A 16,196-nucleotide genomic window follows, 5' to 3' on the forward strand; every position below is an offset into this window, starting at 1 on the left:
TAACCGTGCGCTAACTCGTGGGTTAATATATAATTTGGACCATATGGCATTTTAAAATCCACCCTTTATTTCAGTGGCACTTCGATCTGTGTGGACCCAGCTAATGATGCCCAATTAGTCATTAAACAGGACCAAAAGACGAGCCTTGTGTGGTTTCACATTTGCTAATATTTGCTTGTCAAATATTTTCTTTGAAACGTTTACAGCACATTTTATCTGCTGGCTGGTCAAGAGACATCTGCGACGGTTTTTCTCGTCCTTTTTTTCTAAATGAAAGTCCCAATTGGTCCCCCCACATTCGCCCTATCCGACTATTTGTTCATGCTTGAAAGAAAATGTAATAAAAGAGTCTGGATGATGGATTTATGATTTATCAGAAGCACTTTACCATATGGCAGTCGACATCGGGACAGATTTTCAAATGTTAGCTTTAAAAAAAAGGAGACTCGATCGGATTAATCTTAAACACTGACTTGGGAAAGGATGCTCAAGTCACGTGACCCGAGCCGTGTCGCTTGGAGATGGAATAGAGTAAATGGAATTAACTTACCTTTGGTGTCACGTGTGAAATTCGATTTTGAAAGGCCAAAATGAGTATCTTCAGTAGCCCAACAGAAAACATGGAGATTGTTCTTGACACAGCATATGGTCCATCTTCAGGATACAGTACTGTATTATACGCATCATTGTCTAGAGAGAGCAGTGGATGCGAGCTTCCTATTCCATTATATTATGTACCTTACCAAATAGTTACCAGAAATTGAATAGCCTAACGGACTAGCCTTGAAACCCGTTTAGATGGAAGCCTTTAGTCCACTGTAAAAACACTGCATGTGAGATAAAAAAAAATGTCCCCTGTTGGCCCTACAGTTTATTACATGGCATTGCATTCTTCTGCTTCAAGTTCACAATTGCAAAAGCTGTTTTAATAGGTCTAGTTAACCCATAATAAACTTTTTTTTTTACAAAAATCTTGGGGCAAAAATTTTGACCACAACGTTGAAAACAAATTTTACATTGGCACTTTATAAGGGTCATCCATATTTATATCCTATAATGTGTGGGGTTAAATATTGTGGTTCGCAGCTTGACTTCCAGACAATCGAGTCTGAATAGACTGGGTTACTTGAGAGTCAGGTACAGTAGGCCTACATGCAATATTGACATTTCTCCTATCAGACCACTACGTCATCTAGAAAAGGCTGATAGGGTATATATTTGTGAAGTCGCGCGTGATTCCTGTCAGTGGCGACCTGTGCAACAGACAGGTGTGAATTGGCATCCCCTCAGACTCCGAATATTCACATTTTACAGGTGAGGTGTTTTATGCACTTTACAATCAGGTCAGTGCATTTTGGGGATGAAGTTCCTCATATAACAGTTTATTCTCGTTTATCAAAGGAACATCAGCGCTGTATATTATACAGGAATTATCTTGTTGTTTCATTTGATACGGCTCGGAAGAACCAATTGACATGTGTGGAACGAATGTGGACCTGTCAAACGAAGGTAGATCTATTTTCAAACGAAGGACTAACTATAATGTGTTATTAGATTACTTATATCATTGAATTGAGTGGAGACATTTTTTCCAACAATATGCAAAGAAATGTTGATGCATAAAGCGGTAAAATAGGTTTAAATCTTATAAAAGCTATTTTATTCTGTTCTATTCTAAGGGAGCGGGTGTGTCAATCAGCTTGGTGGGGTGTTTTTGAACGGGAGGCCGCTTCCAGCATATAAAAGGAGGAAGATGATCGAACTGGCATCGGAAGGTGTGCGCCCATGCGAGATCTCCAGAATTCTGCAGGTGCGTATCAGCAGGCTTATAGGAGCTCGTGTTTGCGCCCTATTCGATATTATTCGATACATGAAAAGCGTAATTTATTTTATTATTAATTTAATTTAATACATTAAATAGTTGTTAAATGGTGCGCTTTCAATGATCTAGTAGTACTTCTGTTATTGTGCTCTGATGGTGGATATAAATCGTGCGTCAATTCATGAAAACCCAAATGTGCACTCCGCGCTGGCAGGTGTCAAATGGCTGCGTCAGCAAGATTTTGAGCAGGTACCACAAAACCGGCCTCCTGGACCCGAAGGCGACCGGAGGTAGTAGACCTCGACTCCTCACCCCCGAAGTCATCTCGAAAATAATCGAATGCAAAACGAAAAACCCAACAACATTCGCCTGGGAAATCAGAAAAAAGCTTGCGGCCGAAATAATCTGTAAATCGGCCAAAGTTCCCAGTGTAAGTGAGATCACAAGCTACACCAAAATGATACAAAGTGTGAACAACTGTGAGGGAAATAACTATATATTTTTCGATTAATTTAAGCATTATTTTCTCCTTGTTAAAAGGTATCCTCTGTGAACCGAATTCTCAGGAAAATTCAACTTGACTCTGCGATGCTGAGTGTGGAGATTTCTGCGCACCACCCCAGATACCCAGGTAGGCTACACATCGTACATCTGGATCTGGGAGAAATACACACATGTATGCCACATTCACTGTGCGCAATTTGAAAAACATAGCCATATAGTCTACTTGTATGCATTCCAGGTCTTCTAGTGGGGACCCCAACGCAGTCAGTAGTGAAGGAGAGGGAGGAGATGGAGACAGTTGAGGTGAACGAGCTCCAGCCTCCCCGGCCCCAGCATCGCAACCGCACCACCTTCACCCTGGGGCAGTGCAGAGTGTTAGAGCAAGGTAGGCCTGTATAGTACTGTACTTTAGGCAGAACAATGTCCTACTTTTACTTCGACAACTGTTTATGTACATTTAGGCTGTGTGTTTATGTGGAGTGGATACATTCATGATTAGGCTTAAACGACTTAGTTTGATTGGACTTATTCCTATTTCAACAAGGCTTGTTTTAGAACAGTTGGACAAGTTGTTATCCTTTCAAGCTTTGAGTGCTCTCTCATTCTATTTCTTCCTCCCAAACGGAGCAGAATTCACACAGAGCCACTATGCAGACATGTTCACCAGGGAAAAACTGGCATCTGAGATCCAACTTCCAGAGGACACCATCAAGGTTACATGACACAAACTATGCATACAACCTATGTCATTTCCTGTAAATGTACCTGTAATACTGAGCTACATCTGTTATAATTGCCATTCCCCTTTGAAGGTGTGGTTCTCAAACAGAAGAGCAAAATGGAGGAGGGAAGCCAAGTATAAGAGCGGTGTCCACGGAGCACATAGTGAGTGTGTGCATTTTTGTTTATTATGGATCCCCATTTGCTGCAGCCAAGGCAACAGCTACTCTTCTTGGGGTCCAGCAACATTAAGGCAGTTAAAAACTATTTAAAATATTACATTACATTATATTTAATAGCACTTTTCACAACACATTAAGTGTGTTCCCTCAGATACTACTCTACAATCACATCTCTACAGTACACAATCCATGTATATGGGTGTGTAGAGTGTGTGTCTTATCATGTGTGTGTGTGTGTGTGTGTGTCTCTTCACAGTCCCCGCTGTTCCTTAAGCTGTATTTTTATCTGTTAAAAAAACAAACAGATTCTTCTGCTTGCATCTGTTACCTGATGTGGAATCAGGTTCCACGTTTGCCAATTGGTTGTGCAGCCAGACGTATTTGCCATTCCTTTTGCCTCATCAATCTAAACCATAAAATGTTTCAATTCATCAATCCACAGGGACTTAACCGTTTTTACAGTCACTTTCTTAATGGCTCCATGCTTAGTAGTAACTGGAAACATCTATTTCATAAATGTGTCAAGTGCAGCGTCTGGTTGCTCCTCAATACACTGGCATTACACTGGGGTAGCAGGTAGACTAGTGGTTAGAGCGTTGGACTAGTAACCGAAAGGTTGTAAGTTTGAATCCCTGAGCTGACAAGGTAAACATCTGTTGTTCTGCCCCTGAACAAGGCAGTTAACCCACTGTTCCTAAGCCATCATTGAAAATAATGGCTGACTTGCCTAGTTAAATAAAGGTAAAATAATGACACACCACAGACGAACAAATATTCTTCACATCAACAACAGAGGAATCACTACAACACCTCTTGTATGACCTCTCATAAAGTATATTAGACCCAGCCTTCAGAACGTTGGTTTTCCTAGATATGGCTACTATATTGTGATGACAACATACAATGGATTTGGATAGAGCTTTAAAGCACATTTCTGCTGCATTAGTAAACATGTGATCAATACATGTTGCTGATTTCATTCCTGTGCTGTTTGTAACTACCAGGATAACTGATAACCGGAACCAGGTTGCAGGCACTGGTTGCAGTTTGAAGCTTTTTCTTGAGTGGGCAACGTGATGAAAGCCAGTCAATATTTAAATCACCCAGAAAATGTACCTCTGTTGGTATCACATACATTATCAAACATTTCACACGTTATCCAGATACTGACTGTTAGCAGTTGGTGGTCTATAGCAGTTTGAGAGAGAGAATAACAGTTCACTTTTCTTTCAAAAGCTTCATTTCTGATGAACCAAAAGAACAAAGATTTCCCTTCAGTGAATTCGATGACAACAACCAACTCAATGACTCAACAGGTACATAAACAAGCTACGCCCCCTGAAACATACAGCATTTCAGAAGTTTTAACACCATATTGTTATGCAAATTGAGTATATACCGCTACAATTAAAAACAATCCATGTGTAGTTAAGTGTTAATAACCTTGTAGCAAGTTACCAGCTGACTAACTAAATGTTATGTTTATCTTGTTTGTGGTGTCATTTCAACTGTGTTTAGACTCACTGGGGTCAGAGGGAGAGTTTGGGAGTACAGTTTGACACTTCATGCTCAGAAATCTCCCAGAGATATGGTCCAGCTACTACAATAGAGAGAGGTGATTAAGCGTTTATTATGTTTGTCTATAAGAAGGGGGCAAAGCCCTTCTTCTGGAGAGCCACTTACCATGCAGGTTTATGCTCCAGTCCTGCCCTAACTCAGCCAACTCCACAAGTCAACTACTCCGTTTCTCAAAGAGAACTTAGCAGGTGTGTTATAGGAGGGCCGAAGCAAACTCCTGCACATTCACCAGAGCTCCAGGATAATTGGCCAACCCTGCTTTAACCATTTCAGAGATGTACCTATAAAACACAATGTGAAGAGTGAATGAATGTACTACCTCACCTACAGGTATAGGAGGAACAGAAGTGTTGGGCTATAGAGGCATCTCCATTCCGCTTCCATCCTCAGCATCTCAATACTCAGGCAGCACCACGTTCCCATTGGTCCATCCCCAGGACGAGAGGACTCCATCGGCTCACCATGCAGAGAGATTCATTTTCCCATTGGCTCATCATTACACAGACGTGAGGACAGTCTTCCCATTGGCTCATCAGACTGAGAGGATGGGACATTCACTGAACTATCATTGGGATGATGGGTCAGATTTCCAATTGTCTCATCACCAAACAGATGAAAGGATTCTATTGGCTCATCACAGGGAGAGGACTGGTGGTCCATCGCTTATATGACAGAATGTCTCTCCCCTTTTCTCGCATCAGTGAATGTCAGAGCCAAACATTCTCACACACACACACACACACACACACACACACACACACACACACACACACACACACACACACACACACACACACACACACACACACACACACACACACACACACACACACACCTCTATGGCTCTGCTGATTACTACTGGGCAGGGTATGCAATAGAGTGGGTACAGAGACATTCCAATCGTGACCTAATGTGTTTAAAATGAAATTTCTACAGGCTATTGCAACATATCTCAGTGAAATGTATGACTTTTTCTGTTTTGAAAAAGTATTTTCAGTAATAAAAAGCGAGTTTGTAATAGTTGTTATTAGTCCTTTGTTGATATACCCACTGAATTGTATCATATCATCAACTCTGAAGAGTTGAGAGACTACCATCTTTAGGCAGGAGAGGGAGACAGAGTCCTATGGATACATTATTTATCTCGCTGCCAGACAAGTTAATCAGCTTGTTTGAGGGGATCAGTTTGAGTGGACACAGAATCCCTAATCTTGATCACATAATGCAAAGTTATTTTGGATGCAAGGTGCTTGGTAGATCAGTGATTCTGCAATGCAATCCATCTCAAACACACACAATCTCTCTGAGAGAAAGAAGAATGCTGACAGTGCAGTATCTCTTTTCTGTCAGTGCTCAGTATCGCCACAAGAAAGAGTCATACCCTGAGACCCAGACTAAGGTATCCCTGGGGGCCCAGACAAAGGTATCCCTGGGGGCCCAGACAAAGGTATCCCTGGGGGCCCAGACAAAGGTATCCCTGGGGACCCAGACAAAGGTATCCCTGGGGGCCCAGACAAAGGTATCCCTGGGGGCCCAGACTAAGGTATCCCTGGGGGCCAAGACTAAGGTTTCCCTGGGGGCCAGACTAAGGTATCCCTGGGTACCAAGTCTATTGTGTACACTGGGGCCCAGACTACGGTATCCCTGGGGGCCAAGACTATGGTATACCCTGGGGCCCAGATTACGGTATGAATGTCTGTTGCTCCGACTAAGTTGTTACAACAGTGATTCTGCTAATCAAGGTCCTACTGTAAATGTAATTGGTAGAGTCAGGAGAGTAAAATTATCATTGGAGCGAGAGTCTGAAGGAGGGTAGTTCTACAGGAGGAAGATTGGGCATCTCTGCTGTACTGCATCCCCTCCACTGGAAACGTGAACCAAAAGAGTTGCCCAAAAACACTCGAAGCCAAGAGACCGTTGTAGTTCTGTGAGGTTTTCCAGTGGCTCTTTTTGAATGAATCTTTCCTCGATTACCCACACCGTCTCTGAAAATGTATTGAGGTTGAGCAGGCGAGGAGATGTCTGAGAAATGGCAGAAAGATGAGCAGAGATAGAACCATTAGCTCAGAGAGCGATCCAAGTTCAGTTTTTAAGATGGCCTTCTCTTGTAGGCTTTGGAAGGGAGCAGACATACTTCAGCACGGTGACTGAGCAGAATCAACACATAAACACAACACAGGGTCTGAGCATAAACTCCATAGCACTACTTACATATTTCTGAGGTCACTGCAACAAGCTTTTAAATGCCATAAATCATCACGGTTGATTGTTTGATTAAGGTTATTGCAAGAGGATCCCATTGTGTTTACAATGTTGCTCTTGCTTTTGGGAATAGTCCAGCACAAGGTTCACAAATTCCTTTTTGAAATGCTTTCCCTTTAAGATTATTCCATAGTTTTTTTTCCAGTAGTGGAAAAAGTACCCAATTGTCAAAGTAACAATACCTTAATAGAAAATGACTCAAGTAAAAGTGAAAGACACCCAGTAAAATGCTACTTGAGTAAAAGTCTAACAGTATTTGGTTTTAAATATACTTAACTATCAAAAGTAAACGTAATTGCTCAAATATACTTAAGTATAAGAAGTAAAAGTATAAATGATTTATATTAAGCAACCCATTTTCTTGTACTTATTTATTTACGGATAGCCAGTGGCACACTCCAACATCAGTTACGAACGAAGCATGTGAGTTTAGTCCTCCAGATCAGAGGCAGCAGGGATGAGCTCTAGAAAAGGACATGAACTAGACCATTTTACTGTCCTGCTAAGCATTCAAAATGTAACAAGTACTTTTGGGTGTCATTCATACCGTAATCTGAAAATGTATGGCGTAAAACGTACATCATTTTCTTTAGAATGTAGTGAAGTAAAAGTTGTCAAAAAAATAAAGTAAAGATACCCCCAAAAACGACTTAAGTAATAATTTAATGTACTTTACACCACTGTGAATTTACCCAACAGACAAATCTTTTAAATGGATTTATTTCCCAGAAGCACCAGACGTGACCTATTGACTGTTGGGCTGTTAGTCCGGAAAAAGTGGGGGAAAAAGCTATTTCACGTCCCGTTATGATGAGGCACAAAGCCTTGGGGTTGGTTCGTGACAAGCCACCGCGGATGAGGCTGAGGTCAGCGCTGACATGTCGGCCATTTTCTCCTCAGCACCGAGGGGTCATGTATCAAATGAGAACCCCATATGACGGAAGAAGCATGCCACGGTGTCTAGTGTTGCCCAATTGCTGTCTAAGCGTGAACTGAACATCTCTAGCGCTGCCCAAACATTATGTAAGCATTAACCAAACGTTGCCGCTCATCCTCTGGTCAGGAACTGGGTCATGGTGGACGGTGGCCATCCAAAACCCATAGACTGAGGTCTTATTGATATGATGTACATGGAAAGTGGGAAAATAATACCCAGAGTAAGAACTTGACCCAGAATATCTTGAATTGTGTTGAGAGGGTATGCGTTGCAGAAAACTGTATTGCTGCAAGAATCTTTGTCTGAAGGTTTACTTTAGGAGACACACAGACACACAGACACACAGACAAAAAGAGTGAAACAAGCTGTAATTTACACTGTAAATGTAATATTAAAACGTGAATATAACAAAAGCATATAGTATATAATATTAAGACCCAACCCGACCATTTAAAAATAGCAGCTGTTATAGAGTTTACAGTATACAAGTTTATGAACAGAGTGACCATATATAGTAAAAAAAACTATGTAAATCAGACATTGGAAGTGGAAAATAGTTTTTTTTACACACACTACTTTACATCCTATTTACATAACAGTAAAATACACTCACAGATCTCTGCGCCAATTCTATTGTACACTATTGATTCCTGTCCACCTAAAAAAGGCACTGAACAGGTCAAATACTGTGACATAGGTTAAACTAACACACTGAATATTTTAGGATATATAAATTGGGTGAAATTCTAAGTCTTCTTAGGGGCCCAGTTTGAAGAGATCATTAGTCATACAGACACTTCTGCTTTCTGTGATTATAAAAATGATGCCATGACTGGTTTTCAGCACTGAAATTATTACATTCCCCTATGTCATTACACTTACTGCATGTCAGTATTGTTAGAAGACAAATGACTGACAAAGTGGTATGTTTTGGAACACAACCCATACTTTTCATGTAATCCGTATGGCTGAACAATAGAGTAGTCTGTTATGGATCGATTATTAGGGAAGACATAGCCTCCTCCCCAAAAACAGATTCAAAAAGTGTACAATACAGATCTCGACGGCAGAGTTCTGCTTTCTTGGTCGGATTCTTCTGCTACGGTGCGTGAATGAGGACCCAAAAGCGAATTAACAAAACAGAGTTACTTTAATGATGAAACACACGTAGGCTCAGATGGGCAGCCAGATTCCGACAGGACAAGACAAGGTTAGATGAACAGGCAGATTCCGACAGGACAGGACAAGGTTGCAGCAAACACGACGATAGTCTGGTTCAGGCATGAGTAACACAAACGAGAATCCGACAAAGACAGGAACAAAAACAGAGAGAGATATAGAGGACTAATCAGAGGGAAAAAGGGAACAGGTGGGAAAAGGGGTGACGAGGTAGTTAGGAGGAGACAAGGAACAGCTGGGGGAAAGAGGGGGAGAAAAGGTAACCTAATTGAAGGGAAAGGACAGAAACAAGACACAACATGACAATACATGACAATTGGAAGTGGAAAATAGTTTTTTTTACACACACTACTTTACATCCTATTTACATAACAGTAAAATACACTCACCAATAATAATGACTTTTTGTACAAATAATAATGATTGACAGAACATGTATCAAATAAAAAGCCGCCATAATCTTGTCGTGTCGCTTTGTCGACGTCAATCGCTGGCGCCCTCTCACGAGGGCCAGATGTATACAAATAAATAAATAGACTGCACACTACGTTCTAATCTGTTTAAATAGAAAACACAGTGTAGAGAGGAAGCAACTCCACTGACGTCTGGTGTGAGTGAGCCAAGGAAAGGCCCAGATCTACAAGACCTATTAAATAACACAGAGTGCCAGAAATACACTCAATAAGAAACTTCTAAATGTGTACTCTGACCACATAACGTACACGCAGCCCACCAGGGGCTAGTGTAGAGTTCCCTCAAAAACCGGAGACATGTTAGCCATGTAGGCTAACTGCTAACGTTTGGCTAAGTAACTGTTAGCATTAGCATTAGTTAGGTAATAGTTACTGAACAGGCTTTCCAAAAACAACCACTTGGTGAATGGAGAGAGTTAGGACCTGTCTAGAAACAACCTTTGCTCATAGCCGCAAGCTAATAGCCCTACTCCCCAGGGACTGGTGTAGAGCAGTGTATACCAACTCCAGTCCTCAAGTATCCCCAACAGCACACATTTTTGTTGTATCCCTGGACAATCCTGATTCAACTCGAGGTGGGCTTGACGATTAGCTGAAAAATTGAATCAGGTGTGCTTGTCTGGGTCCACAACAGAAATGTGTGCTGTTGGGGGCACTGGAGGACTGGAGTTGGTATACACTGCTCTACACCAGTACCTGGGGAGTAGGGCTATTAGCTTGCAAAAGGTTGTTTCTAGACAGGTCCTAACTCTCACCATTCACCAAGTGGTAACTTCTGAATGACTGAACTTCTAGCCATTACATCATGTGCCCTCAACGTGACCCAGTAGCCACGGACCGTACCAAGTCCTGTCTGGATCTCTCCTCGCATGGCTCTGGTTTTGGTTCTGATCAAATTCAAGTATTTTCCAGGAGACAATACTGAGTCATCCATACCATTCCTATTGTCTTGTGGGCGGAGTGAGAGAACAAATCAATTCACCCCTCTTTATGGCTTAAGAGTATTCATATATTTCACCCCCAAAAATAAGCTTTCCATGTCCTAGAAACTATTGTTTAGAAATGTTATTAAAGCTTATGCCTCAATCACAAAGACAGCGTCAATACATTTTGGTACAGAGGCAGTTGCAGTGTGTTCTTTGTGGTGCATACCTTGGATTTATCAAGGTATGCATCAAGGTATGCATAGACAGCTTGACAGAAATGGTAGCAGAAGGTGAATGTTGAACTTTTCTTGCACACAATCCAAATGATGCTAGGTACTACTTTGCATATTGACGCTATCAGTGTGATCAAGGCGTAACAACCTGGTCCTGCATTAATCAATTTGCATATTATAAGAATCCTTCATATCCTTTTCAGCCTCTCTGAACATGTCATTGTATTCCCAGCCTCTGAACATCCCAAAATATATTTTCCATTCATGGTGGTTTTCCCCTCCCAAAACTGAGGCGACGTCCAGCCACGAAGCCCCAACATGGCTACTTCCCATAAAGTCAGTTTCCTCATTCTTACATCTCCCAACCGTCTTGTTAGTTAGGCATCCTCTGTTGATCATTCTCCAGCCTCCAGAGATCATTCTACAGGGGCGGCAGGGTAGCCTCCCGGCTTGTGGTACAGTTCTGCCCCTGAACAGGCAGTTATTCCAGGCCGTCATTGAAAATAAGAATTTGTTCTTAACTGACTTGCCTGGCTTACAGTGCTGTGGGTCCTGAATGCTCCACCCCTCCCTGAGGCTATGCTCCACCCCTCCTCTTGCAGGCTAGTGGTACAGTCCTGAATGCTCCACCCCTCCTCTTGCAGGCTAGTGGTACAGTCCTGAATGCTCCACCCCTCCTCTTGCAGGCTAGTGGTACAGTCCTGAATGGAGTGGTTTGGTCTGTGCTTCTTCCAGTAGTTTTTCCTCCAACCTGGAGTAGTGTATGAAGACTTTGTGGATCCACCCCGAGTAGTAGGCCACATTGACGAAGATGGCGGGCCGCCGGGCCAGGGCACAGCCCCGGCCGTGGATGCTCACGCCCACGATGACTTTGCTCTCTCGCTCCTGACACACCAATGGGCCACCGTAGTCTCTCTGTGAGGGACAAACCAATAGCAGGTTAGCGTGGTGCTCATGCAGCCAATCAAAAGGCATTATGGTAGATATACTAATAGCTTGAAGTAATAACTGAGTCACACAATGTCGAGTCAATGCATGTTTCAGATAATTTAGAGTAATATTTATGACGCTCACCTCACACACTCCCTGGTCTTTCCTGCCCCCGGCACACACTTTGCTGTCGGTGACAGGCAGGGTTTTGTTGTGGAGCTCAGAACACCAGTCGTTACTGACCATGGGCAGACTCACAGCTTTCAGTGCCCCCTCATATCCTGTCCCTGAACAGGAAGTAGCCGGAAATAAAGCAGGAAACAGTCAGTCTACTGTCCAAACACCATTTCACCATGTTCCAAACCTATAACCCTAGACAACATGTTTGTCTATATGGTGTCATTGTGGGGGACTTTACTCACACATTCGACACATGATTTCCTAAGGCCTCTTTTCCAAATATCATGGATCTCTTGATCCAATACCCCCCAATCTCTTCACCACACCATAGCATGAAACAGAGGTCATACAGAACACACTTAGTGGCCAGTTTACTAGGTACACCCATCTAGTACCCGGTCAGAACCCTTTTGCCTCCAGAACTGCCTCAATTCTTTGGGGAATTGGAAACATTGCTCAATTGGTATCAAGGGACCTAAAGTGTGCCAGGAAAACGGTCTCCACACCATTACACCACCACCACCAGCCTGTACCGTTGACGCCAGGCAGGATGGGGCCATGGACTCATGCTGCTTACGCCAAATCCTGACTCTGCCATCAGCATGACGCAACAGGAACCAGGATTCATCTGACCAGATGATGTTTTTCCACTCCTTATTCACCAGTGTTGGTGATCACTGGGGACGTTTCTTCTTGTTTTTTGTTTGTTGCACCATTCTCAGTAAACCCTAGACACTGTTGTGGGTTAAAAGCCCAGGAGGCCAGCCGTTTCTGAGATACTGGACTTGGCAGGCCTGGCACCAACAATCATACCATGCTCAAAGTTGCTTTGGTCACTCGTTTTGCCCATTCTAACGTTCAGTCAAATAGTAACTTTATATAGCAAGCCACGGCCACGTGACTCACTGTCTGTAGGAGCAAAGCATTTTTGTGAATGGGGTGGTGTACCTAATAAACTGGCCAGTGAGTGTATATAGATAATAAGACACCACACAGGGATAAGACACCACACAGGGATAAGACACAACACAGGAACAGTCATGTAGGGCAGTACCTTTGGTCTCTCCCCAGCCGTACATGAGACAGTTGGTTCCATCTGTGACCCCACAGCCTGCTACTGGGAGCTGGATGGTGAAGGCATGCTCAGAGAGAGGGGCAGGCCTAGGCGTGGACACATAAACACATGAATGAATAAATAAATGGTTGCTGTGCCTACAATGTATGATTGAGAAGGAATTCATGGATGGATTGATTGATTATATTTTTAAAATGTATTTTACCAGGTAAGTAAAATGGCTGACTGACTGTCTCACTGAATGAATGAATGCTATTCTTACTTGGCCAGTTTGAGCAGGGCCAGGTTGGATCCCTCCGGGCCACAGACCACGTGTGCGATGCGGAGCCTGGGGTGGTCCAAGGACGAGTTGAGGTGAAGGAGGCCCACCTGTACACTGTACTCACTCAGGTCTGGAACACTGAGGACCACAGAGACTACTGTCAGACACATTCCAAATAGGGTTGACCACACATTGACTAGTCAGTATAAACTGAACATAGTATAAGAGGTATAAGCTGAAGAAAAGATTGGCCACAGCTTGTCTAAACACTATAATACAATATAGTAAAATACAGTACTGCAGTATTCTACTCTATTCTCTGTATGAACACGTATCATTGGCCACATACTAACCACAGCTACCAGCATCACTAAACTGACAATAGACTATAGACTATAGAACGCCTCAGCATGCACTCTACAAACTCACTCAATCTGGCTCCTCAACTAACTGTGTTCAATGACCCACATACAACACATTGCATAGTCAGCAACAAGCTACTGAACTAATGCTGATGCCAATGGCCACAGTCTTGATGGAAGGAAGGTTCTGTAATGTCGGCATGAGGAGTACAGCTAAACCACTCACTAGGAGTACAGCTAAACCACTCACTAGGAGTACAACTAAACCACTCACTAGGAGTACAGCTAGACCACTCACTAGGAGTACAGCTAAACCACTCACTAGGAGTACAGCTAAACCACTCACTAGGAGTACAGCTAGACCACTCACTAGGAGTACAGCTAAACCACTCACTAGGAGTACAGCTAAACCACTCACTAGGAGTACAGCTAAACCACTCACTAGGAGTACATCTAAACCACTCACTAGGAGTACAGCTAAACCACTCACTAGGAGTACAGCTAAACCACCCACTAGGAGTACAGCTAAACCACTCACTAGGAGTACAACTAAACCACTCACTAGGAGTACAGCTAGACCACTCACTAGGAGTACAGCTAAACCACTCACTAGGAGTACAGCTAAACCACTCACTAGGAGTACAGCTAAACCACTCACTAGGAGTACAGCTAAACCACTCACTAGGAGTACAACTAAACCACTCACTAGGAGTACAGCTAAACCACTCACTAGGAGTACAGCTAAACCACTCACTAGGAGTACAGCTAAACCACTCACTAGGAGTACAGCTAAACCACTCACTAGGAGTACAACTAAACCACTCACTAGGAGTACAGCTAAACCACTCACTAGGAGTACAGCTAGACCACTCACTAGGAGTACAGCTAAACCACTCACTAGGAGTACAGCTAAACCACTCACTAGGTGTACAACTAAACCACTCACTAGGAGTACAGCTAAACCACTCACTAGGAGTACAGCTAAACCACTCACTAGGAGTACAGCTAGACCACTCACTAGGAGTACAGCTAGACCACTCACTAGGAGTACAGCTAAACCACTCACTAGGAGTACAACTAAACCACTCACTAGGAGTACAGCTAGACCACTCACTAGAATACCAAGCATGAACAATAAGAATGTGTTAGGAGCTTAACACAGTCTAGATGGGGAGGAAACAGTTCAGGTCTTATCTGATTGACAGACTTGGGGGAAAAGAGAGGAAGGGAAGAGGGAGAGAGGGAGAGAGAGGAGGTGGTAGATGGAAGAGGGAGGGATGGAGATAGACAGACAGAGGGATGGAGAGAGTAGTAGGGAGAGGGAAAGATTGAGACAGAGTTGGAGGAAGAGGAAGAATAAAGAACTGATAGAGAAGCAGAGAGAACGAATAATACAGACTCCCCAGGTCTTTGTTTTAACTCTGTTTCCATTAAATCTATCTCCTCTCTCTCTTCTTCTCCCTATGCCTCCTACTGTCTCTCACCTCTGCTTTGAATGAGGGAAAAAAGAAAGTGAGAAAAAGATGGATGGAGAGATTACCAGGAGGAGAAGCACTGTTGATCCGTCAGCACCCATTCCTCTCGGATCAGCGAGCCCCCGCACCAGTGAGTGTTCCTGGGTAGGGAACAGGACATCATGATGAGCTTAGTCCCATGCTCTATAGACGCTGTTTGTACTGTATCCAACTCTTAATAAAAAAATACAGAAAATAAATATGTTTTACAGTCACACAGGTGCAGTGAAATGGGTTGTTTTACAGCACATATGTCAGAGTCAAGGCCCGCGGGCCACATCCGGCCCGCAAGAAGGTTTTTTACGGCCCCTGGGATGATCTTGATTTATTATTAGAACCGGCCCGCAGCAAGCCGGCAGCCCGCAGATCTTTTACACGCACCAATACTACATTTCCCACAATGCAAAGGTGACGCACCGAGCAGTAGGCTGCTTCATTTCAATATTTATTGGCACAGCAGTCGTCAGCATCACAGTAAAATTAACTTTCAGATACCCATCAAAAATGGCAAAACGGAAGGTGGATACTGAGAACCGGGGGTTTCAAACAAGGTGGGAGTCGGAGTATATGTTCACGAAGGTAGCTGGAAAACCTGTGTGTCTTCTGTGTGGAGAAAGTGTGGCGGTACTGAAAGAGTATAATCTGAGACGACATTATGAAACGAAACACGCGGACACACACGCGGACGCAACTGTCAAGGCCAGTTTTATTTTGGCAGAAGAGATCGCTAAATCAGCCCGGCCATTTACGGAGGGGGATTTCATCAAAAACTGCATGATTAAAGTTTGTGACGAAGTTTGCCCAGAAAAAAGGCAACTCTTTTTAAATGTGAGTCTGAGCAGAAACACCATTGCCGAGAGAGTAGACCAGTTGTCCATCAATCTAAAAGAGCAGCTTGTGAAAAAGGGAAAAGATTTTATTGCATATTCCTTGGCTGTGGATGAGAGCACCGACATTTCTGACATTGCCCAGTTGTCAATTTTCATCCGCGGAGTGGACTCCAACCTAAGCGTGACAGAGGAGTTTTTGGCTTTACGTCCTATGCATGGCACAACTA

General features: G+C 43.2%; 2 protein-coding genes across 2 annotated transcripts in view; one reads left to right on the top strand and one right to left on the bottom strand.

Moving 5' to 3' along the window:
- Positions 1–1,475: 1,475 nt before the first annotated feature.
- LOC139392952 (paired box protein Pax-6-like) lies at positions 1,476–6,348 on the top strand. The gene is made up of 8 exons (XM_071141262.1): positions 1,476–1,509; positions 1,680–1,810; positions 2,037–2,252; positions 2,363–2,453; positions 2,565–2,711; positions 2,957–3,039; positions 3,139–3,262; positions 6,224–6,348. The coding sequence occupies exons 1-8, from the start codon at positions 1,476–1,478 to the stop codon at positions 6,346–6,348; spliced, it is 951 nt and encodes a 316-aa protein (XP_070997363.1).
- A 5,090-nt stretch (positions 6,349–11,438) lies between these two features.
- LOC139392823 (hepatocyte growth factor a) overlaps positions 11,439–16,196 on the bottom strand; it is a 38,817-nt gene continuing 34,059 nt past the window's right edge. The window contains exons 14-18 of the mRNA XM_071141105.1: positions 15,166–15,240; positions 13,264–13,401; positions 12,981–13,087; positions 11,891–12,033; positions 11,439–11,731 (exon numbers count right to left, since the gene is read on the bottom strand). Of these exons, the coding sequence (XP_070997206.1) occupies positions 11,504–11,731; positions 11,891–12,033; positions 12,981–13,087; positions 13,264–13,401; positions 15,166–15,240 (691 nt within the window). The 3' untranslated portion in view covers positions 11,439–11,503. The remainder of the gene's footprint in view (positions 11,732–11,890; positions 12,034–12,980; positions 13,088–13,263; positions 13,402–15,165; positions 15,241–16,196) is intronic.

This window comes from Oncorhynchus clarkii, chromosome 33 (genome assembly GCF_045791955.1).
Source record: "Oncorhynchus clarkii lewisi isolate Uvic-CL-2024 chromosome 33, UVic_Ocla_1.0, whole genome shotgun sequence".
Lineage (NCBI taxonomy): Eukaryota > Metazoa > Chordata > Actinopteri > Salmoniformes > Salmonidae > Oncorhynchus > Oncorhynchus clarkii.

Excerpts from the sequence above, each read along its gene's own strand:
- LOC139392952 (XM_071141262.1), top strand. The coding sequence starts at position 1,476 with ATGTGTGGAACGAATGTGGACCTGTCAAACGAAG. Across the intron at positions 2,454-2,564 it reads GCACCACCCCAGATACCCAG|GTCTTCTAGTGGGGACCCCA; the intron begins GTAGGCTACACA and ends TATGCATTCCAG. Across the intron at positions 3,263-6,223 it reads CCCCATTTGCTGCAGCCAAG|ACAAAGGTATCCCTGGGGGC; the intron begins GCAACAGCTACT and ends CTGGGGGCCCAG.